A 24,500-nucleotide genomic window follows, 5' to 3' on the forward strand; every position below is an offset into this window, starting at 1 on the left:
TCCATGTATTTGATTTTTTTTTTCCTTGCTATTCCTGTTGTTAATTTGATGGCATCATGATCAGAAAGATACTTTATATTACCTCAATGTTTTGGATTTTGTTGAGGGTTGCTTTGTGGCCTAAAATGTGGCCTACTCTTGAAAAAGTTCCATGTGTATTGGAAAAGAATGTGTACTTTGCAGCTGTTGGGTGGAGTGTTCTGTATACGTCTATGAGGTCAAGTTGTTTGATTATGGCCTTTAGATCTTACGCATCTTTGTTGAGTTTCTTTCTAGATGTTCTGTCCTTTACCAAGAGTGGTGTGTTGAAGTCTCCTACTGTTATTGTGAAACTGTCAATTTCTCTTTTCCGTGCTGTTAGAGTTTGTTTTATATATTTTGGAGTCCTGTCATTGGGTGCGTACATATTTATTATGGTTATGTCTTCATGATGGATTGTCCCTTTAATCATTATTCCTTTGCCCATTTTTTAATTGGATTATTTGCCTTTTTGTTGTAGAGGTTTTGGATTTTTCTATAGATTTTAGAGATTAGAACTTTGCCAGGTTTGTCATAGGCAAATTTTTTTTCACTGTCTATAGGCTCTCTTCTTGCTCTTTTAGTGAAGTCTTTTGATGAGCATTAAGTGTTTAATTTTTAGAAGATCCCAGTTATCTAGCTTATCTTCTGGTGTTTGTATATTGTTGGTTATAGTTCATATCCTATTTACTCTGTGCGTTGGGGCCTCTAGCGTTGATCCTATTTTTTCTTCCATGATCTTTATCGTTTTTGGTTTTCTGTTTCGGTCTTTGATCCATTTTAAATTAGCTTTTGTGTATGGTGTGAGGTATGGGTCCTGTTTCTTTTTGTCACAGATGGGCATCCAGTTTGAAAGCAGAAGTTATTTTAGCCACAATCAGTTAAGACCATTACTGCCTCTTTCTATCCCAATTTCCCCTCGTTCATATTTCCTTTTGCATGGGGGCTTTTTAAAATATGACTAAAAAATAAGAAGTTAGGTTGGAAACATATTTGTTTTGAGTTGAGAGGAATATCAATATGTGATTCATAGTCACACCCGTGTATCCTTATTGCTCACCAGCCCAGTACGGGAATGGCTTCCAGGGGTACTCCTGCCACCCACTGTCCAGGCTCACTGGGGTTGACACCAAGGTGGGACACGAGCATGTCTTGAAGCACCAAAAAAAAAAAAAAAAACCCAAGCCCATGCTGTAAATGCGGACTCATGTGTTACACAGTAGAAGTGTTCTCCATAGGGTTTTCTTGGCTGTAATCTTTACAGAAGCAGAATGCCAGGACTTTCTTCCATGGTACTGCTGGGTGAGTTGGAACCACCAACTTTTAGGTTACTAGTCTAGCCATCCAAGGGCCAGTAATAAAGACGAAAAATACTAGAGGCAAAATGGAATTAACCTTCTCTTCTCTCTTTAGAGCCCTTTGGAGCAGCTCTTCTCCTCCTATAGGGTCTTTATGAGTCAGAATCCACGCGACGGCAACAAGTTTTCTCTCTATAGGAAGTGACTTTATAAAATCTTTGTCATGAAGAAGCAAACAAAGAATATGCAGTCAGAAAAAATGAGGGGAAAATGTATTTTAGAATATGTTAAACCAAAAAAAAAAAACAAAAAAACACGCATTGCCATCGAGTTGATTCAACTCAGAGTGACCATATAGGACAGAGTGGAACTGCCCCATAGAGTTTCCAAGGAGTGCTGATGGATTTGAACTGCTGACCTTTTGATTAGCAGCTGTAGCACTTAACCACTATGCCACCAGGGTTTCCAGAATATGTTAGAAAATTAATTAAAATGTATCATTTCCCTGGATTTTATGATGTTCATGGTAGCTTTCAGCTTTTTAAATTTGTGGCTTTTTCTAATTTAAAATTGTATTTATATAAATTATAATATTTTAATTATTTTATTACAATTTAAATTATATATAGAATTTAAAATTACACCTAATTGTATATTCATAATTTTGCATTTTTTCCCAAGGAGGCCTCCCTAAAATTGTGCATATTTTCAGCCCCATATAACTTGGATTCACCCCTTTGGCTCTAGGAAAAAAGTACAACTAAAAGACTGATGATATGACCAGTATGTATGTGTGGAAAATTATATTGTCAGATGTTTTACAGTTAAAGAAGACTTAGCGTAACATCAAAGAATATGAAGAAACTTTTTAAATGAAGCAATTATTAACTTCAGAAGAAGCAAAAGTTGTGCAAGAAAGGAAATGTAATCAGATTGCACTACCTGGCTCAGCAGTAACAATACATACACAGCTATGAGGAACAAAAATTATGAATTAGGATTTAAATAAAAATCGGTGTGGACTAAATTGGAAGATTTTACCTAATGTACATAAGAGGAAGTGAGTAAATAACGTCTACAATTAATAAGTAGATACCAGCCTGTGTGTATTATTTAGAAATATGGATGCCAATACTGGAATAAACAGCTGAAACACCGGTTAGTTATAAACCAGCTGTTGATGGGAGCCAGCCAGGTGATAGCTTCTTGCCCTATAAAACTTTAAATTCCATGTATTATTATTACTCTCATAACAGTTTTTTTTATTTAATGCCAGTAATGTACTTTTTTGTTGTTGTTGTTAATTTTTCTTTTAATTGTCCTTTAGGCGAAGGTTTGTTTACAGAGCAAACTAGTTTCTCATTAAACAATTAATATACGTTGTTTTGTGACATTGGTTGCCAATCCTGTGATGTGTCAACGCTCTCCCCTTCTTGACCTTGGGCTCCCCGTTTTCATTCTTCCAGCTTTCCTGTTCCCTCCTGCCTTCTCATTCTTGCCCCTGGGCTGGTGTGTCCATTTAGTCTCATATACATGGTTGAGTTACATGTACTATTATCTCTTTTAGGGCTTGTCTAATCTTTGGCTGAAGGGAGTCATACACATTTTGAAGGAGTAGTTCTAGAAAATTTTGCAGCTGAAAATCAGGAAGTCTTGACCTAGCGCAAGCTTACAAGCAAAAATTGCTTGAAACATTATACACCCACTCCTCTTGATGTGGTTAGGTCCCAAAGACCAGGTCATTCTGTGAAAAATGGTGTTACACAAAAGTGGAGGATGACCACGTCAGATTACAAAATGGAGGATAATTACATCATTACATAGCCATCAAATTCGATCATTATGTAACTGCCGAACCACTGAGAATCATGGCCCAGCCAAGGTGACAGATAACCTTAACCATCACAGCCAGTGTTATTCTCGCCTCACACCTTGGCATTGGTTACTGGCAGACATACATCATTAATTCTCAAAATAGTTGGATAGTAGATTTTTTACTACTGTCATAAATGGGAAATGTTGGATAACGAAATAATCAATAATATATGTAAAAACAAACTAAAATGGCAACTACTTGTCCACTATAGAGAATGGTTAAGTAATGTACGGTACATCCACAGTGTGGAATTCCCTACAGCTGCTAAATTCAATGTCAAGTAATGACATTGATTAGAACGATGTCCACATGACCTTGTAAAGTGAAAAAAGCAAGTACTATAATGATGCACATATAGCACTGCAGAAACTCATGTGCACAAGAATGGTTCTGACAGGGTAACCGTGAAATGGTGAACTCCGGGGAGAAGTGGGAGTGGTGAAGCCGGGACCCTCATGTGTGTGTACGCATGTGTGTGAGATTTGAAATTTCTTTTACTAATGAAGATGGCACAGGACTGGGCATCAGTTCATTCTGTTATACGTAAGGTCACTGTAGTGGGGGGCAATTCAACAGCAAGTAACAACAACAAACGTATTACTTTTGTAATAAAAAAATAAAAATTCTAATTCCTTAAAGATCTTTTTCTAAGGTCGGTTTCAGAACAATTTGGGAATCTGGAGTTTACCCGATGCAGAAATTGTTGGAGACATTCTATGTTGAAGATAACCATTTTGGGTCAAAAGGAGGCTGAAAATGGGGGAAAGCGGCTGTCTTACCAATCCTCCTCTTAGCAAACATTTCCCACTGGCCTTGCCAAGGGGAACTTTGTCAACCCTGCCTGTAGTTCCCAGGCTGGGAGTGAAGGACTGGAGCCAGGGTGCTTCTTGCCACCTCTTCTGGAGGTAACCCCACTACAGGGACAGCTGCTTCTCTCAAGAATCCTCGGGTCTGGACCATCCTCTAGCCCCACCCAGCAGGCTCCTTCCCAGCACGCTGTGTCAAGGGCATTCAATGTCTGGACGCAAACCTTGTCTCTCCTGACCCTCTCCTCCCCAGTTTTCTGCAGCTACATCTCCCAGTTCCAAATAACCAGGCCATATAATGTTTCAAGATTTGGTTTTCTTTTTCTATTCCATTGCAGGGGCTGAAAATTTTCATAATTACAACAAACTGTGGAAGGACATGGGTCACAGTCTCCCCAGGGTCTGAGGTCTTAACCACCACCTCCCATCTTCCCCCAGACCCTCCCCATTCCCCTGAATCTATTCTTCTTCCTTCCAAACTCTCAGTAGAGAAGTGGGCAGGGGTTATAGGGTAAAGTGGGCGGTACAGGTTCCAGACTTGTGGTCAGAGGCTCCCAGTGGTGTGGTTCTTCCTGGTCTCACACACCCAGCGGTGCATCTGCAGGCACAAATCGTCGTTCCATTGGCCATTTGACTGGATTTCGACACAGTCTTCACTTCCTCCCACCTCACGCCCCTGCCAGTTGTCCGGCTGAGTGTAAGCCCAGTTCCTAAGAAGACAGGATGGAGCTCCAGTTCTGATCCCCCACCCATCCCTGACTGACCGCCAGCCCCCACCCTCACCCCCACCCCAGAAAAGCACAGCTTGGGAGGGGCCCAGGGAGCAGCAGCTGCAGCCTTAAAGTTTGGGGGTCTCTGGAGAAGAGGGTTGGGCATTTTGGTCCCTGAGGGACAGGGTGGGAGTCAGGTGGGGCAAAAGTCCAGGTGGCTGTCCTTGTCCCCAGGTCTGACTAACAGCAGATACAGGGGGAGGAGCACTTACTTGTAGCCATTCTCATAGTCGGTGCCATCTACCCACTTCCAGGAGCCCCCGGTGCTGGTGAGTCCTAACCACGTATGAAAGGGGCTTGCGTGTTGTAGAATGAATTGCTGGGAAAACAGACAGGAGGGAAGTTTCTAGTGCTTTCCACCCTTATCCTTCAGCTGTGGCCGCCTCAGCTTTCACCAGCCTGATCTGCCCCTAAGCTGAAGCAGCAACTCCCAACACAACTAGTTTTCCCTGTGTAATGTAACTATTGTTTAGTGAACCTTTACTTGGACTAGGAGTCTCTGGCTGGCACAAACTGATAACCATTTGACTGCTAGCAGAAAGGTTGGCAGCTTGAACGCAGCCAGAGGTGCCTTTAAAACCCTATGCAACACAGTTCTACTCGACGCATGGAGTCACGGTGAGTCAGAATCAACTTGGTGGCAACTAACAACAATGACTCCTGGGTGGTGTAAACAGTTATCACAACCAAATGAAAGTCTGGAAGTACAAACACACTCACAGGCACCTCAGAAGAAAAGCCTGGTGATTTACTTCCAAAAGATCCGCCATTCAAGGCCCCATGGCTCACCGTTCTACTCTGACACACTGGTTTTTGTTTTGTTTTTAGGCCTTGTGCTTGACAAGGATTGTCTCATTTAATCCACATCATGCCCTTTAAATTGGATGCTGTAATGAGTTACACTTTACAAGAGAGGTTAAGACATTAACTCACGACGCTGGCAGAGCAACAGAGCCAAGCCCAGTTCCTGAGCTCCTGAACGCACTCTGTTCACAGCCCTAACCCCACTCCCTGCTTCATTCCCAACTCACAGCAGCCACCCCAACTCTGGTCTTCTGCCCACAAATTCAAATTCTTGGAATCCTGGCCCCGGTTCCTGCCTTTGCTGCCACCACAGACTCACACCCCTCTAAAGGATCTCAATTTCAGTTGTCTCTCAGGGACATCTGCCCCAGTTGCTTCTGTTTCTATGTGTAGCTATCATTTCCTGAGGTTTGCCCCGCCCTGGAGCTTCCAGGCTTGGACCCACTGCCCAGGCCCCAATTTGATGACAAGGGGTCTGGCAATCTGTGCTGAAAGTAGGAGGATGCCCTGGTTCTCAGGGGGCAGGGGCTGGGGTCAAAGTGGTCTCTGAGCGTACAGACAGCTCCCAGGACTTATGCACACCCCCTAGTACAAGAGCCCCTCAAAGTGGCTTTCTCTACAGATGTGGCTATTTCTAGGGACTTAAGCCCCATGGTTTGGGAAGGTAGTGAGAAGGTGAGTCACCTAGTTTTGTAGAGGAAGCAGAGGGATGGGTTACCCAATGTGTACACTTAGCAATTCCCTTTGACAGCATGTTAAGGGTTTCCAATTGCATTTGGAGAGAAATTGCCTAATTCTACTTTCAACCCCTAGAGACACAACTAAGATTACAGTTCGCAACTTCATCAGTTACCCGATGCTGTCGAGTCAATTCCGACTCATAGCGACCCTATAGGACAGAGTAGAATTGCCCCATAGGGTTTCCAAGGAGTAGCTGGTAGATTCAAAATTCGACCTTTGGTTAGCAGCCAAATACTTAACTGCTTTGCCACTTTTTTAAATCTACAATAAAGGGACTCAAAAAGGTTGGAAATCAAAGGATGGACAGAGATAGATCAAGCAAACGCAACTGCAGAGAACACAAGAACCATGCTATTTATATCAGATAAGGATATAGAATATTGGCAATTTCAACCTTATGGTGTTGTTGTTAGGTGCTGTTAGGTGTGTGTCAACTTGGCTGGGCCATGATTCTCAGTGGTTTGGCAATTTTGATGTTGTTGGCAGTTGTATGATGATGTAATCATGTCCATGATGAGATTTGATATAATGCGATCACCTCCATGATGGAATCTACTGTGAGTAGCCAGTCATTTGAAAGGGAGTTTCCTTGGGGGTGTAGCCCACATCAAATATAAGTGGACTTTCTGGCAAGGTTCAGGCAATTTTCTCCCTCTGGATCCTGCATCTGACTCCTGTTTATCTGGCTTCCGGCTCTTAGGACTTGAGCTAACAGCTTACCTGCCATCTTGGTTGCCGATCTGGGGATTCATCAGTCTTCACAGCCTGTGAGCAAGAGCCCTGCTCTCTGACCTAATGATCTTGGGTTGGCCAGCCCATGCAGCTACATGAATCAGGAGAAGCCTCCAGCCTGACCTATGGACTTGGGACATTCCAGCCTCTACAATCACATGAGCCATTTCCTTTACATAAATCTCTGTATATATTTATACACTTTATTTAAACATAAATATATATTTATATTTATACACTTTACTGGTTGTCATGGATTGAATTGTGTCCCCCCCCCCAAAAATGTGTGTATCAACTTGGTTAGGCCATGATTCCCAGTGTTCTATGGTTGTCCTCCATTTTGTGATTGTAATTTTATGTTAAGAGGATTAGGGTGGGACTGTAACACCACCCTTACTCAGATCACCTCCCTGATCCAATGTAAACGGAGTTTCCCTGGGGTGTGGTCTGCACCTCTCTCTTAAGAGATAAAAGGAAAGAGAAGCAAGCAGAGTATTGGTGACCATATTCCACCAAGAAAGCAGCACCAGGAGCAGAATGCATCCTTTGGACGCAGGGTCCTTGCATTTGAGAAGCTCCTCGACCAGGGGAAGATTGAGGACAAAGATCTCCCTCCAAAGCTGACAAAGAGAAAGCCTTCCCCTGGAGCTGACACCCTGAATTTGGACTTGTAACCTACTAGACTTAGAGAATAAGTTTCTCCTCGTTAAAGCCATCCACTTGTGGTACCTCTGTTACAGCGGCATTAGATGACTAAGACACTGGTTTTGTTTCTCTAGAGAACCCAGGCTAAGGCAGGTGCCGTCCAGCCAGTTCCAACTCATAGCAACCCCGTGTACAACAGAACAAACATTGCCCCATCCTGCACCATTCTCACAATTGTTATGTTTGAGCCCGTTGTTGCAGCCACTGTGTCAATCCATCTCGTTGAGGGTCTTCCTCTTTTTTGCTGACCTTCTACTTTACCAAACATGATATCCTTCTCCGGAGACTGTTCCCTCCCTGTCCAAAGTATGTGAGATGAAATCTCACCATCCTTGCTTCTAAGGAGCACTCTGGCTGTACTTCTTCCAAGACAGATTTGTTCCTTCTTCTAGCAGTCAATGGTATTTTCAATATTCTTTGCCAACACCATAATTCAAAGGTGTTAGTTCTTCTTCCGTCTTCTGTATTCATTGTCCAGCTTTTGCATGCATATGAGGCAATTGAAAACACCATGGCTTGGGTCAGGTATGCCTTAGTCCTTAAAAGGTCATCTTTATCTTATAAAAAAAAATTTTTTTTATAGGTAAAGCAAAATATGTTTGTAATCACTCTATCCCACTACTCCTCTGTGAGTTTGTCATGCTGTGGTGGCTTGAGTGTTGCTATGATGCTAGAACCTATGCCACTGGTATTTCAAATACCAGCAGGGTCACTCGTGGTGGACAGGTTTCAGCATAGGTTCCAGACTAAGACAGACTGGGAAGAAAGGCTTGGGGATCTACTTCTGAAATCAGCCAATGAAAACCTTATGGATCACAACAGACCATTGGCCAATATAGTGCTGGAAGATGAACCCCTGCATTGGAAGACATTAAACAATAGCCACAACAATGGACTCAAACACACCAGTGATCTGAAGATGGCAAAGGACCAGGCAATGTTTTGTTCTGTTGTATAAAGGTCACCATGAGTAGGCGCTGACTTGACAACAACAAATCCCCCTACCAGGACTGATGCATAGTAAACAGTTGATAAATAGATTCTGGCCTCTGATGACATGGTTTATTTACTGTGACATTATAATACTTTTAAGTTCATGTATAACAACGGTCTCATAGCCCCCACAGTTCCGAGGCGGCGTGTAGCAGTTAAAAGCACCAGCTAAAGTGGCAGAGTGGATCTGAAGTCTAGCTCCACCATGACTTACTAGCTGCATGGCCCTTTAATTTCCTCATCTCTAAAGTAGGGATAGAAGCCCTGGTGGTGCAGTGGCTAAGATCTCAGGCTGCTTAAAGGTCAGTAGTTCAAATCCACCAGCCGCTCCTTAGAAACCCTATGAGGCAGTTCTACTCTGTCTTGTAGAGTCACTATGGGTCGGAATCAATTCGATGGCAATGGGTTTGGTTTTCAGTTTTGTCTAAAGTAGGGATAAGGTCACTGGGTGGTGCAAATGGTTTGTACTCAACTGCTAACCTAAAGGTTGGCGGTTCAAACCCACCTAGCAGCTCCAAGGGAGAAAAGACCTGGCCATCCGTTTCTGTTAAGGTTCTAGCCAAGAAAACCCTATGGAGCAGTTCTACTCTGTACCACATAGAGTCGTCATGAGTTGGAGTCAACCAACAACTCCACGGCAACTAACAACAACAAGGTAAGGATAATAAGAATGCCAACCACCTAGAACTGTTGTGAGGACTAAATAAGTGAATATATGGAAGTGTCTGGTACACGGTAAGTACTCGGTAGATGTTACCATTATTACCTTCTTTCATCATAAATGTCTTACCTATTCTGGACCCCTGGTGGTACAGTGATTAAGAGCTCGGCTACTAACCAAAAGGTTGGCAATTTGAATCCACCAGCCGCTCCTTGGAAACCGTATGGGATAGTTCAACGGGTTTGGAAGGACCCAAGAGCTTGATGTGGGCATGTCACTGGTAATCCTCACCAGGGATGGATTAACTAGTAAGCAAGGTGCGCATGGGCTTACCTTTCTTTATCACTGATGTGGCGATAAACAGGTGAAATTGTGCACTACAGATTAGTAAGCCAAGTAAGCCCGTGCATAGCTTGCTTATTGGGTAATCTGTCCCCGATTCCTGGCCCACCCTGTTCCTTTCACCCAACTGATGACCACATTATAAGGCAAGCACACACCAACAAGGAACTCTCTGTGCCTCAACTTCGCTCTCTACCTAAGTCCTTTCCATTCATCCTGTCTCACGTTCGGCCTCCTGGCCTACTTCTCATTACCAGGTCACCGGGCCTGTCCTTTGTAAAAGCTCCTGGCTGCAATCTCCCACCTTTTAGAATCAATGGCTGCTCCACGATGAACCTCCTAGAGCTTCACTAGACTTCTACTCTGGACTCTTCCTTAGGTGAAATTTAAAGCAAGCCTGGTCCAGCCCCATAGAGCCTGCTTGCCCAAGGGTTTCTTCCTGCCTTTGTGCAAGCGGTTTGTAATTGGCTATTAACCTAGAGGTTGGCAGTTTGAGCCCACACAGGCACATGGAAGAAAGGCCTGCTGATGCTTCTGAAATGATTACAGCCAAGAAAACTCTATGGAGCAGTTCTACTCTGTAACACATGGGGTCGCCCTGAGTCAGAACTGACTCACTGGCAACGGGTTTGGTTTTCGGTTTTGGCTGGGAAGGCTATGGGCTCACCTGTTCCTCCTTGGAGTTGATGACGACCAAGTGGGCATCCTCCAGCTGGCAGTACTTGTCAGCCTCAGACCAGGTTTTTCCAGAGCGAGAGAACCAGTAGCAGCTGCCGTCATGCTCCATCCAGTTAACGGGGCAGCATTTTGTGCCTGAGGGTGAGGGGGCAGGGGGCCATGAGATCCCTCAGAGGCGGCATGCGCAACAGTGCTGGAGACCCACATCCCCCACCCCTACCATTGCTCTGGAAGAATGTTATATGACACTCCAGGATGCGCAGATCAACCGGGAACTGCTTCAGGTGAAGGAGCAAGTTGGCATGATCTAGGAGGACAGATGGACAGACGGTGAAGTGGACAGACAGCGTGGGTTCCCACCCACCAAGACCGTGCATAGGAGCCCAGCCTTTGGCTGAGGACACGCATACACTATCTAGGGAGGGGTCTCTGACCTGATTTCAGGTCCTCGTTCTGTTTCTCCAGGTTGGCTTCCAGAAATGTCACCCTGTCACTTACGTTGACTCCTGAAAGAGAAAAAAGCTAAATCATTTTCCCTAGATTCTGCTTCCTTAACATCCCTCACCATCACCTTCTCCTGGGACGTTTGGAGGGTCTACCCCCCTGGCCTCCCTGACTCCATCCATTCTCTCTACGTCTCCAAAGTGGTTTTTCTGAAGCACAGACCGGATCAGCTCACTCCCCTGATTAAGTCCCTCCAGTGGATCCCCATTTTCTCAAAACAAAACAAAAAAAAAGCCTTACTTAAATAGCATGGCTTTCTCGCATGGCCTGGCCCCTACACACCTCTCTGGCCCACCCCTTACCACCCTCCCCACCAATTACCAGCTCCGGCCACACCAGAATTGACAGCTCACAATATGGGCAGGGGTTTTTCAAACCTCCTGGCCAGTGAGATGGTGTTCTGTCCAACCTGGCACTTAAGCCCCATCTTCTTCACTTGCCCAACTCCTATTCATCCTCCAAGACCCCTCAACTCAGGAATCTGTATCCCTGGAAGACTTGCTCAGTTTCTCGGGCTGGGTTCTCTGCCCCAGTCTGCACCCCCGTTCCCTGAACATGCCTCTATTGCAGACCCCATATCAGGCACCCACACTGTGCCGAGTAGATCTGTGTGGATAAACAAATGCCTGAACCATCTAACCACCCCTGCCCACTGCTCTTGAGACAGCACCCACTCACCATGGAAATTGAGAGCCCGGACCTCTGTCAGGGTGGTCACTGAGAAGTTGTTGAAAGTTTCTTTGAGGGCCCGCAACTCCATCTGCAGCTGTGTGCCTTGTCGGGAGACAATGGGGACCAGGACAAGGTGGAGGGGGCTGTGTCCCTAAGACAACCCCACCACTGTCAATGCAACTGTCCCCCTCCCCATCCCATCACTGTCTTTATCACTGTTGCTGTTAGCTGCACTGAGTCAACCCCTGGCTCACGGTGACCCCATACACTACGGGATGGGGCTATCGTGCTCCACAGGGTTTTCACTGGGTAGTTTTTGAAAGTAGATCACCAGGCCTTTCTTCCTAGTCAATCTCAGTCTGGAAGCTCCACTGAAACCAGTTTAGCATCATGGCAGGACGCAAGCCTCCACAGACAGGTGGTGGCTTCACATGAGATACATTGTCCAGGAGTTAAACCCAGCACTCCCGCATGGAAGGTGAGAATTCTACCACTGAACCATCAATGTCCCCTCCTCCATCACTGACACCTCCACCGCTGCCCTATAACCACCCTCATCACCACCCCCACTGCTTCCCCTGGCATTGCCCTCCACCCCTGCTCAGTCACTTCCCTCAGTTATTTCTGCCAATATCACTGCCCCATCGCACCCCATCACGTTGCCCCCATCTCTTCCCCTGCCATCATTCCCACTGCTCTCACCACTACCCCACCGCTGCCCCCACTGTCATACTCACTTTGGGACCCAATCATACAGATGACCACCAGCAGCAGGACATTGAAGCCCAGGGCGAGCAGACTGAGGCGGGGTCGGGAGCAGAAACGCTGCAGGAAGGGCTGGGGGGGAGGTGTCCCTGCAGGAGAAGGGGTGTCAGGAGAAGGAAGGGGTGTCCAAAGGACAAGGGAGTTGGAGAGTGAAGCACAGCAGAAGCAGAGAGGGAACAGAAGTCTGAGGAAGCATGACCCGTGGCAGGGGAAGGACTCTCACTGGGGGGAGGGTTGTTGGAAGATTCAGTGGGCTTTGACCCCCAGCATCCGGGCTTTGTACACACATACATGCCTAGACACCCTTGCACACACACACACATTTACACACTTGCACCCACATGAACATGTACAAGCATGCACAGGTACCTACACAGGTGCACACAACACACATGCACGTGGACACACGATATCCACATCCCTTACGTGCAAAGCCCTGCTTCTAGAGCTGGGGGACAGGGACACACAGACGTGGCCAGGGGGCAAGTCTGGCCCTTATGGACATATGTCCTGAGAAAGGAGGTCTATGAGTGAGTGGGTGTCCCCTCCTGCCCAGCCAGCAGGAGGGGCTCCAGATCACCTCAGGGCTTCTTGGCCTCTGCTCTTCTGAGCCCTTGACTGGGGTCCCTAGAGGCTGGCCCCTGGATTCCTCTTGGGCTCCACGCCTGGGCTCCTCAAACAAGGCCAGGACTGGAACAGCCCCTCCGCCTCAAAGCCCACCGGGATCCTCAAGTCCAGGTCATTTCACCTTAGACCACTCCTCAAGGGCCACCCCCCAGACTCCATCCTCCATATCTCTCACCACTCAGGGCCTCCTCTCCCCAACTCCCTCTGCCCTTGCTCCCCGGGCAACCCTAATTCCACTGTAAACTCTCCCTTTCCCTTTAACCTTCAGCCATGACACAGAAATCTCCTCTTCCCCTTGATCAGCTTGAACCCTGGCCACACACACACACACACACACACACACACACACATATTCATACACAATCTTACACACATTTTTCATACTATCTCACAAAAACACATACACATTCTCATGTTCTCAACACATCAACACACCCTCCTCACACTCACACCTGCGTTAACACATACATTCTCTTGTGTGCACTCACACACATACAATTGCACACATTCATATATTCTCCCACACACACACATACACACCCTAACACACACATTCCCCCACACACCTACACACACTTACACCCACGTCATCACAACAGACCTGCCTCATCCCTCCTGCCTTCCCCTCAGGCCCAGAGGAAGGACCATGCTCCCAGCCCTGAGCTCCTGCATTTGCACTATCCACCTACAGATGGAACGCTTCCTCTGATTCCACGGACTTCTCTTCCTCCTCATCGCTGTCACACTCAGACACCCCCACAGGTGAGGCAGGGGCCCAGAATCCTCCTCAGTTCATCTCCTGTCACATCCTGGGTTGGACACCATCACTGAAAGTGGCCACCCATAACCCTGACTTCCTCACTCCAATGACTGTCAACTGCCCCCACTTGAGCCTCACTCAGGCCCCCACCTTGGCCCCAGAAGCCCCGCCTCTGATGCCCTGACTGCCCACTCTGAGCACAGCCCCACCACCACCACCGCACCACTTGCAAACAACCCCCCACCCCTGGCAGCTCCCCAACCACAGTCTTCCTCACCCAGGCAGGACTCCATGGCTGAGGCCCTGACTGCTCTTTCTAGTCCTGTCGGCTCAGCAGGCCCTTGTCCTGCTGCCCAGTCTGACCTATAACCCCCCAGCTCTAGATCAGCCCAGCAACAGGCCTCTGTGTTTCTACCCTGAAACCAGACAGCCCACAGGTGTATTCCAGCTTGCCACCAGCTAGCTCTGAGACAATGCAGGAGTCATTCAACTTCTTAGTGCCTCAATTTTCTCATGTGAGAATGGGGACAACAAGAGTTCTTACCTCATTTGTTGTTCTGAGAACTAAATGAGTTAAAACATGTGAAGTGCTGCTTAAGTTTGAAAGTAAAAGAATCTGTCCCAGATAGAGAAACAGGGACCAGACTTTCCTTCCCACCCAAAACAACCAAAACATAAGAAACAACAGTTGTCAAGATATTGGACATCAGTCAACAAAGGACAATGATTTCTGAGAGCTGGGGAACAAACAAGGTGAGCCCTATGATTGTCCCAGCTTACTGCTTTGAGAAAATTTTCAGGGAGGGGGGATCCAGGCAGAGCCCAGCAGACTCCCCGGGTTGAGGAGACAGAGCTGAGAGTCTGGGGAGATGAACATGGCTAGAGTTCACAGGACAGAGCACAAAAGAGGAAAAAGCTGCACAGAGAGAGAACCTTGGAGATCTGTAGAGAGTTCCACTCTCACAATCAGCTGAGTACTGAGTACTACACATAAGGAAATTACCAAAGGCCAAGAAAAAAACAATCTGAAAAGATGAGGAAACAGTGGCTGGCAATCATACAGAGCTAGGAATAGTGCCTATTCCCACCAGCCAGACTGGAAAAACTCATAATCCTGAGAAAAAAAAAATTTGGGTAAAGTATCCCAAGAAGGTCTTGCCTCAGTAGTGGAGTAAAAGTAGCCATAGACTGAGCACTGCTCTAGAGACCCAAAAGGATTCATCTGATTCCAAGTAAGTTAACTCATCCCAGAACAAAGCTCAAGAATACCTGGAGGAAAAAAAAAAAAAAAAATGCGCAGCAGCCAACAGGATAAAATATACAATGTCTGGCATCCAATCAAAGATTACCAGGCACACAAAGAAACAGGAAAATGTAACTCACATGGGGAGATTAATAAATCAATCAAACCTGGTGCAGAACTGACACAAGTGTTAGAATTAGCAGACAAGGACATCAAAACAGATATTATACCTGTATTCAATAAGTTCAAAAAGTTAAGTAGAGACATGGAAGATATTAAAAGGTACCAAATCAAATGTCTAGAGATAAAAACTACAATGTCTGCAATGAAAATACACTGAGTAGGAATAATAGCAAAGTAGACGTGTGTAAGAGAAGATTAGTGAACTTAAAGACATAGCAATAATAACTACAAAATGAAGCACTGAGTGAAAAAAGAATCCAAAAATGGAGAGAGCATCGGTGAGCTGTGAGCCACTTGAAGTAACTGGAGTCTCCAAAGGAAAGAGGTCAAGAGAAAAATATTTGAAGAACAATGGCCAAAACATTTCCAAATTTGATGGAAACTATAAATATGTAAAGTGCTAGGAAGATTAGAGTATGATACTGGTAAGCAGTTGATAAATGGGTGGTACAAACAGTTAAGGACTCAGCTGCTAACTTGAAGGTTGGAGGTTCGAGTCCACTCAGAAGAAAGGGTCGATGGTCTACTTCTGAAAAGTCAGCCATTGAAAACCCTATGGAGCACAGTTCTGTTCTGACACACACAGGGTCACCATGAGTCAGAATGAACTCAACAGCAACTGGTTTACTAGTTGGTTACTAGTCCACAGAGGCTGCTGGAGAGAAATGCACTGATGGGTTGCACCACCTTGGACTTGCCCCTCAATGTTGTCCATCAGTCCTTTTAGGTAAGCTCCGTCTCCCATTAAAGCCAAAGCTTCTGGACTCTCACTAAGCTTCCAGCTCAAACTCTGAATCTCTCATCTTCAGAAGAGCCAGCAATATCCGAAATTATTTTTGAGTGTTCACTAGGTACCAGGCATCATGTGGGCACTGGGGACACAGAGCAGAGCAAGATAAGTGTGGCCTCTGTCCTGTGGAGGCTAGTGCCTGGTGGAAGGCCTGACAGCCCACTACACAGGGAGAGGAGATGCCTGACCCTCCTGCCTTCCCCAGCTCCCACCCTCACCTGCAGCAGCACCAGCCCTCCCTTGGAGTGCCAGCCTCTTCTGGCCCTGGGCTAACCAATCCCCCTCCCTGAGCTCCGAGCCCCAACCCCTCCTGTCTCCACAGAACCTTGATCCCTTACCAGCACTCACAAGCCCTGACACCCTACTGGCTCCTGCCCTTCCTTCTAGAACCACTCAGGCCTCTCTCACCCTGAAAAACTTTTGCCCAGACACTTGGGCCTTCAAACAAGATTTGTTAGAGAAAGGAGGGGGGAGGGACCAGGAATCTTTCTGGATCTCTCTGTGCCCATTCACCCTTACATGCACACTTCTTGTTTAATCTGCATTCCTTACACACACAGACACACACATATATATATATATACACAGCATACACGGAAGCAAGAGGGGAGAAAACCATCCTCAGTTTCCTATTATTCCAACACCCCTGAGTACATTCCCTTTCCTGGGGTCCTGGGGTGGAGAAGAAAGTAGGGTTGGGGCAAGCAGAGGCCTCAGGCACCTCACACCTGGAGAGAGTTGGTCTGTGTTCACAGAGTGACTGACAAAGACCTCGAGAGAGCAGAGCACCAGCAGGAGCTAAGGCAGAGGTGGTGCAAAGCCCCAGACACTGGACACTTGCCTTCCCAAAATGGATTTTCTCTTCTGAGATTGTGTCTGCGAGGGCGTGGCCCCTCACTTCTATCCAGCTGGTGATCATTTTCCTCAGAGTCCAGCTGCTGGATGTCTTGAAAGTCCTTCACCATGATGGGCCCAGGACTGGAGCCGGACCTGCACTGTGTTGAGATTGCTTTTAGGGGTGAACTGGGGCTGAGATTGAGGCTGGCACTTGTGGTGCTTGTGGAGGCTGGCGATAAGGTCAAATCTAGGTTGAGATGATGGTTTGGTTTGGATCTGACTTTGGAGGTGACTTCATTTGTGGCTGAGGCTTGAAATACAGCTGGGGCCTATTCCCCTCTCAGGGTATTGGGGCTTTGACTGGAGCCTTGGGCCTTTCCCCGTTATTCTCATGAGCCAAACCACCCATATCTTCCTGTTCAGCCCCCACTGTCCCTGAACCAGCTTATTAATCACAAGTATCTCCAGCCCGACCTGCCTCCCCACACTTGATTACCTGCTAAAGGTGTGGAAGTCTGACTCCTTGATCCCTCAGGCAGCCCAGGCTCCAGGATGAAGGGGGTTAAAGCCTGGAGGACTGGAATAGGTGGTGCTAGACAGGAGAGGAGGGGGCTGGCCCATGCAGGGCCTTGAGCCCAGTGTGTCTGAGTGTTCAGGCGTTTTCTCACCTGGCATCTCCTGCCCCTAGGACTTTGGACAGTAAACAGAAAAGGAAATGGAGTTGGAACTCAGGCAAAGGGCCATGGGGGTGGGGAATAGGGACTTCTCTGTCCTCATCCACAGAGAAGGGGGTCTCCTAGACCGTCTTGCCACCCCCCCCATGCCAGTTGATATGCTCTCATTATGTGATTTGGGGCGGGGGGCCAGGCCAGGAGACTGCGGTATGGTTTTGCTTTTTCACCTCTGCCCCCTCCCTCCCCTCCCTCACTTCCTGCCTCCAAATTTCCCAGAATTGCCTAGTGTCTCCAAACACCCCTACCAGGATCAAAGGACCATTAATGTAAACTCACATGTCCCCCCTAAGCAAAAAAAGCCCACTTTCCCCCTCCCTAGCACCCTGGCAAACACTAATAATCTTTGAGTTCTGTATCTTTGCTTATTTCATGTAAGTGAGATCATGCAATATTTGTCCTTTTGTCACTGACTTATTTCGCTCCGCATGAATGATGTTTTCAAGGTTCATCCATGTTGTGAAATGCATCAAGATTTCATTCACTTTATGGCTAAGCAATAGTCATACATATATATATATAAAACACATATATATATACATACATATAAACCCACTGCTGTCAAGTCGATTCCGACTCATAGTGACCCTATAGAACAGAGTAGAACAGCCCCATAGAACTTCCAAGGAGTGCCTGGTGGATTCAAACTGCTGACCTCTTGGTTAGCAGCCATAGCACTTAACCACTATGCCACTAGGGTTTCCATATACACACACGTACATACGTAATTTGCGAGACCAACAACTTTTTCACTGTAAATACCTTTTTCAACAACATAAGTGGTGACTATACACATGGACCTTGCCAGATGGAATACACAGGAATCGAATTAAACACATTTGTGGAAAGAGACGATCATTGTTGTTAAGTGCAGTCAAGTCGGTTCCAACTCATAGCGACCCTATGCACAACAGAACAAAACACTGCCCAGTCCTGCGCCATCCTTACAATCTTGTTTTGCTTAAGCCCGTTGTTGCAGCCGCTGTGTCAATCCATCTCGTTGAGGGTCTTCCTCTTTTCCACTGACCCTGTACTTTACCAAGCGTGATGTCCTTCTCCAGGGACTGATCCCTCCTGACAACACGTCCAAAGTGTATAAGACTCAGTCTCGCCATCCTTGCTTCTAAGGAGCATTCTGGTTGTATTTCCAAGACAGATTTGTTCGTTCTTTTGGCAGTCCATGATATGTTCAATATTCTTCTTCAACAACACCACAATTCAAAGGTGTCAATTCTTCTTCAGTCTTCCTTATTCATTGTCCGGCTTTCACATGCAAATGATGCCATTGAAAATACCATGGCTTGGATCAGGCACACCTTAGTCTTCAAGGTGACATCTTTGTTTTTCAACACTTTAAAGAGGTCTTTTGCAGCAGCTTTACCCAATGCAATGTGTTTTTTGATTTCTTGACTGCTGCTTCCGTGGGTGTTGATTGTGGATCCGAGGAAAATGAAATCCTTGAAAACTTCAATCTTTTCTCCATTTATCATGATGTTGCTTATTGGTCCAGTTGTGAGGGTTTTTGTTTTCTTTATGTTGAGGTATAATCCATACTGAAGGCTGTGTTACAATAGAACTAGGTAACTAAGACATCTCTTAAGGTCTGGGGTGCTTTGTTTTCCATCAATAAGTAAGTGAAACAATATCTGCCCATAAATATGTATCCTTATAAAATATGGGGTGCAAGAGGACTTGAAAGCAGTGACACGAACAGACTTGTACACCAACGTTCATTGCAGCACTATTCTCAATAGCCAAAAGGTGAAACAACCTAAATGCCCATCAACAAATGAATGGATAAACAAAACGTGGTACATACACACAATGGAACACTACTCCGTTGCAAAGAGAAATGAAGTGCTGATATATGCTACAACATGAATGGAGCTTGAAGATATTATGCTGAGTTAAATCAGTCAATCACAAAGGGACAAATATTGTATGATCCTATGTCATGGATTGAATTGTGCCCTCCAAAAATATGTGTCAACTTGGCTAGGCCATGATTCCTAGTACTGTGCAGTTGTCCACCATTTTGTGATCTGACATGATTATCCTATGTGTTATAAACCTAACCTCTATGATGTTAATGGGCATGATTAGAGGCAGTTATGTTAATGAGGCTTGACTCAATCTACAGGATTAGGTTGTATCTTGAGTCAATCTCTTTTGAGATATAAAAGAGAGAATTGAGCAGAGAGGAAAGAGACCTCATAACACCAAGCAAAAAGAGCCAGAAGCAGAGGGTGTCCTTTGGACTTGCTGTCCCTGCACTGAGAAGCTTCTAGACCAGGGGAAGATTGATTTCAAGGACCTTTCCCCAGAGCCAACAGAGAAAGGCTTCCCCTGGAGCTGGCACCCTGAATTCAGACTTCTAGCCTCCTAAACTATGAAAGAACGAATTTCTGTTTGTTAAAGCCACCCACTTGTGGTATTTCTGTTATAGCAGCACTAGACAACTAAGACACCTCACTTATATAAAAAGACAAGAACAGGCAAATGTATAGAGACCAAAGTTTATTAGTGGTTCCCAGGGACAGGAGGGAGAGGGAAAGGGGAAGTCATTGCTTATGGAGCACTGAGTTTTGGTTTACAGTGGTGGAAAACTCACGTTGATTAAGGATAATAGTTGTACAGCCAATTGGTGTAATTGATGTCACTAAGTTGTATACCTGTAAAAAGTTGATTGGCAAATGTTGTGTGATACATATTTTAAAAAAAGAGAGAGAGAGTGAGAGAAGAATAGTTGCTAAGGCTACTTATGTATAACCAAACACCTCATGGAATTTAGTTTCTTGGTTTGGAGGTTTAGGGCCATGGTTCCATGGGACATCCCAGTTAGTTGGCCTAATATCATGTTTAATGCTTTGTTCTACCTCCTAGTTTGTTGCCTGGAGTCTTAAAAGCTTGCGGGTGGCCATCCAAGTTACAACAATTGGTCTCTATTTACCTGGAGCAACAGAGGAAGAAGGAGAGTCAGGAACAGGAGGAGGAAATAGAATGTGTAGCTTATTGCCTCCATGAACAACTGCCTCCTTTGCCATGAGACCAGAAGAAATGGATGGTGCCCAGGTACCATTACTGAACATTTTGATTAAAGTTTCAATAGAAAAATCCTGATCAAAACAGGGAAATTTCAGAGCAGAATTTCAAATTCTCATGGAATTCAGACTTTCTGAAGCCATTGAGGCTGGATGAACCCCTTTAAGTATTGCTCTGAGATAATCTTTAAATCTTATACCTTAAACCAAAAATATCCCTGAAGTTTTCTTTAAACCAAATGAGACTCTAACTTAGTTAGTAAAGAACGTCTGCCTTGAGCATTGTGCTCTTCTAAAGAACTATCTGTATGGGATCAAATTGACAACAGAAATTTGAATGTTAGATAGAAAGCTTAGTGGACAGTGAGTTAATGTCATTGGGGGAGGAACAATTCAGAAAAGGAAGGTAAGAATGGTCGCACAACTTGAAGAATGTAATCAATGTCACTGAATTGTACGTGTAGAAACTGTTTAATTGGTGTATGTTTTGCTGTGTATATATTCAACAACAATATATTTTTTTTAGGAGCTGCTGTTTTGGATTGAATTGTGTCCCCCCAAAATATGTGCTGTAAATCCTAACCTCTACTCCTGTGGTTATAATCCCATTTGGGAATGGATCGTCTTTGTTATGTTAATGAGACAAGATGAGTGTAAGGTGTGTTTTGAGTCAATCTTTTGCAAGATATAAAAGGAGTAGATTACGTAAGCAGAGATAGGGGAAGATAGATGCCAAGCCACATGGAGATCTCCAAGGAACTAGGAAGCAGAAGCTGAAGAGACAAGAACCTTCTGTTATAACAGTACAAGATAACTAAGACAGCTACCAAAAATAAATAAAATAAGTAGTGTGGTTTGTGTACATATATGTTCTTTACATATAGCTGTATAAATGGAAGTCTTATTAATCCCATTTGTTTCTGACTTTTTCTGCCTAATAATAATTCTTTAAGAGTGATCCATGTTGCAATATGTATATCTGGTTTGTTTCTATAAACTGCTGCTATAGAATTCAGTGGTGTGTGGATTCCATTTCCCTAATAATGAACCCTGGGTTGTTGCCAACACCCAACTACCACAATTAACACTGTGATTAGTGTTCTCATATGGACCCAGATGAGAATGTCTCTTGGAAATACCATATTTTCACGCACGCCTTCTACATTTGTCTGCCAACTATGCCCTCTCCCCATGAGGTATTTTCATAGACGCTGCTATGCCAATTTTTTTTTTACAAGTTGCTGTAAAAAAAATTAGCAGACGTGCTTACAAAAATATCTCACAGGGGGAGGGGAGGTCGTGTCTGGCAAACAAATGTAGAAGGTGCACGTTATTTGTGTAAAAATAGGGTATATGCAAGAATGAAATTGCTGGGTCACAGAATATTCTCACACTGAGTTTTGCACATACACAGTTTTACACTGAAGAGATCACATCTACAGTATTCCTTTTTAGTACAGCCTTTGTTCATTTTGTTTTTGTTTGCACAATGCAATTCCGACTGTAACTATCCAGAGTTAGGGCAAACTTCACAGGTTAAAGGCATAGTCCTCCACAAGGCTGACCTCACTTCACATACCAGCTGTGTTTTCAGGTATTCCCAGGCCACTCACACTTCTGACCAACTGGATACAAATTTGGGAGTTCCCATTACCCTCTAAGGCTCAATAATTCACTAGGACAACCCACAGAATCCTGGAAGCACTGTGCTATGATTACCATTGTTAAAACAAAAATCATATTAATCCAATAATAGAAATTGATTGAAATCTATCGCATATATAAATGAATAAGGTCTTTCATAAGAATTAGCACAAAGCTGGTTCCTATGAGGAGGAGATTAAAGATATCCCAAATGTCCAACTTGACCAAACTGCTGTCCCACTCCACCATCTCTAACACCAGCTACTCCCCCTTCCCTCAGCACTCTTCCTCCCATCTTTGGGTTTGATAATTCACTGCAGCTTCTCATGGAACTCAAGAGCTGTGCTTACGATTTTGAGGCTTTTTAGGGAAGTAATAGGTTACAACTCGGGATAAGGATCAACTGGTAAGTAACAGGAACAACTCAGGATACAGTTCTATCAGGACAGCTTCTTGGCTGCTACGCTGAGCCCTGCTCAGGACCTTCTCAAGCAAGTGTTACAGCTCCATGAGTCACCAAGCGTCACCACAGCTGTCTGGCGCCCATATCACTCTTGCTTCTGCGCTGTCTCTCCCTGTCTTCAACGTTACATATCCTTCTCTCCCTCCCCGTCTCTTTCTAACAGCTCTGTCAGGGATGTTGGTTTTATAGCAAGCTCCTTTCCAATTTCAAGGCGTGTACACACCAGCACCCCCCCGCCCCAGCAAGACCACGAACTAACCAATTCCGTATAAGGGTTCGACGTACCTTATTTGCATAGTCCCAGCCAATCATTTAATGGGAGACCTCAGCTAGAAAGGCCATATAAAAGCGATTCATTGCACCGCAACATACAATTTGCAAACCAAGGTAACATTTCAACTAGGGAGTCAAAAATGTTGCAAAGATGAGAACCTCCAATGCTTCTTATACACCGTCTTATAGACATTGCCATTGAAAAAGGCCGGAACAAAACTGATAAAACAATTTCCGTTCAGAAAGAATTTCGAACAGCATTGTCTTGAAGAGCAATTAAAATAATTACTGATTTACCCTAAAACGTAACTCTAGTCTGAGCTTTGAAGTCTGTTTCTCAGAACTGACTGCGCACAGACAATTCTTCGAAAGAGCCTAATGCCGAAGGCAACACGGTCTTCCCTAAGATGCTTACTAGACTATTGTCTGACTAAGGTGACCTTAGGAAACCAGTTTTCTCAAGACTCAAGGCCCCAAAAAAGTCAAAAGCAGTGGCCTAGGTGGGTTACCCTAACCTCCACGGACCCCAGAGATCTGGATTCCAGGAAAATTAAAACTGTTTCTCACCGTTTTGTTCTATCAAAAAAAGGACACAAATTAGAATTGGCCAGAAGAGACACATAAGCTGATGTCTTCAGAGCCCCAAACGGGAAACTTCCATGTCTTCTCCCCATGGAGTCAGGAAGTGTCACCCTCCAGGCACATCAATATATTGCCGGTCAGGGAAACTCACTGGAGCTTCAGTGTCCAGAGTTTTTATTGGGGTTTCTCTAGGTAGCCATGACTGATTGAATCATTGGCCGCATGATTGAATTTGATCTCCAGCACCCATCTTGAGTCACCTCATTAGCCTAAACTATCAGCTGTGACCTGAGGCTGGCCATGAATAACAAAGCCACTCCAATCACTGGGGAAATTCTATGGATTTAGAGGTTATCTTCCAGGAACTGGGGACAAAAGCCAAATTATTCGGGTAAAGTTAATTCTTCACCCCACAACTTTCTTCACCCTCCCTCCTCCAACTCCACCCTTCCATCCCTGTCTCATCTGTTAAGGGTAATAACCTAGGAATTACCTTACTGTTTTATCTCTGCTATTAATGCTTCGTCATGTTCCTGCATGTACCTAGGCAAGAATTTCTCTGGAAAGTATATCCAGGAGTGAAATTTCTAGGTCACAGGGTACTCTCATACTTAATTTCATTAAGTACTGCCAGACTGTTTTCCAGAATGGCTGTGACAGTTGACCCTCCCACCAGCAGTATAGGAAGGCTTTTCACTGTATCCTTACTGGTACGTGGCATTATTTAACTTCTCAATCTGATGGCATCTCATTGTTCTTTTATTTTGCATTTTTGGTGTGAAAGAAAGAAAATAATGACAGACATCTTTACTTTGATTTTAGGGTTTTTTTTTCTCACCCACGAAACCAAAAATTATCCACAGAAAAGCCTGACTCAAACTGCAAGAGCATTGACTTGTTTTCCACCAGAAACTGTTCTGCAGCACTGAAAATTGATCTTTTCCAGCTAGGAAAAAAAAAA

At 45.0% G+C, this 24,500-nt stretch overlaps 1 protein-coding gene across 4 annotated transcripts; it reads right to left on the reverse strand.

Moving 5' to 3' along the window:
- Positions 1 to 3,852: 3,852 nt before the first annotated feature.
- Positions 3,853 to 17,267, reverse strand: ASGR2 (asialoglycoprotein receptor 2). 4 transcript variants are annotated; one of them, XM_064271681.1, is made up of 8 exons: positions 16,810 to 17,267; positions 12,338 to 12,454; positions 11,607 to 11,702; positions 10,859 to 10,930; positions 10,639 to 10,731; positions 10,414 to 10,559; positions 4,981 to 5,087; positions 3,853 to 4,708 (listed from the first exon to the last, which is right to left on the reverse strand). In XM_064271681.1, the coding sequence occupies exons 1-8, from the start codon at positions 16,931 to 16,933 to the stop codon at positions 4,543 to 4,545; spliced, it is 921 nt and encodes a 306-aa protein (XP_064127751.1). In that variant the 5' UTR covers positions 16,934 to 17,267; the 3' UTR covers positions 3,853 to 4,542. The 4 variants fall into 4 exon arrangements, with proteins under 4 accessions (XP_064127751.1, XP_064127750.1, XP_064127753.1 ...); XM_064271680.1 differs by having other exon boundaries at positions 12,314 to 12,454; XM_064271683.1 differs by having other exon boundaries at positions 16,867 to 16,933.
- Positions 17,268 to 24,500: the final 7,233 nt, after the last annotated feature.

This window comes from Loxodonta africana, chromosome 18 (genome assembly GCF_030014295.1).
Source record: "Loxodonta africana isolate mLoxAfr1 chromosome 18, mLoxAfr1.hap2, whole genome shotgun sequence".
In the NCBI taxonomy this organism is placed as follows: domain Eukaryota; kingdom Metazoa; phylum Chordata; class Mammalia; order Proboscidea; family Elephantidae; genus Loxodonta; species Loxodonta africana.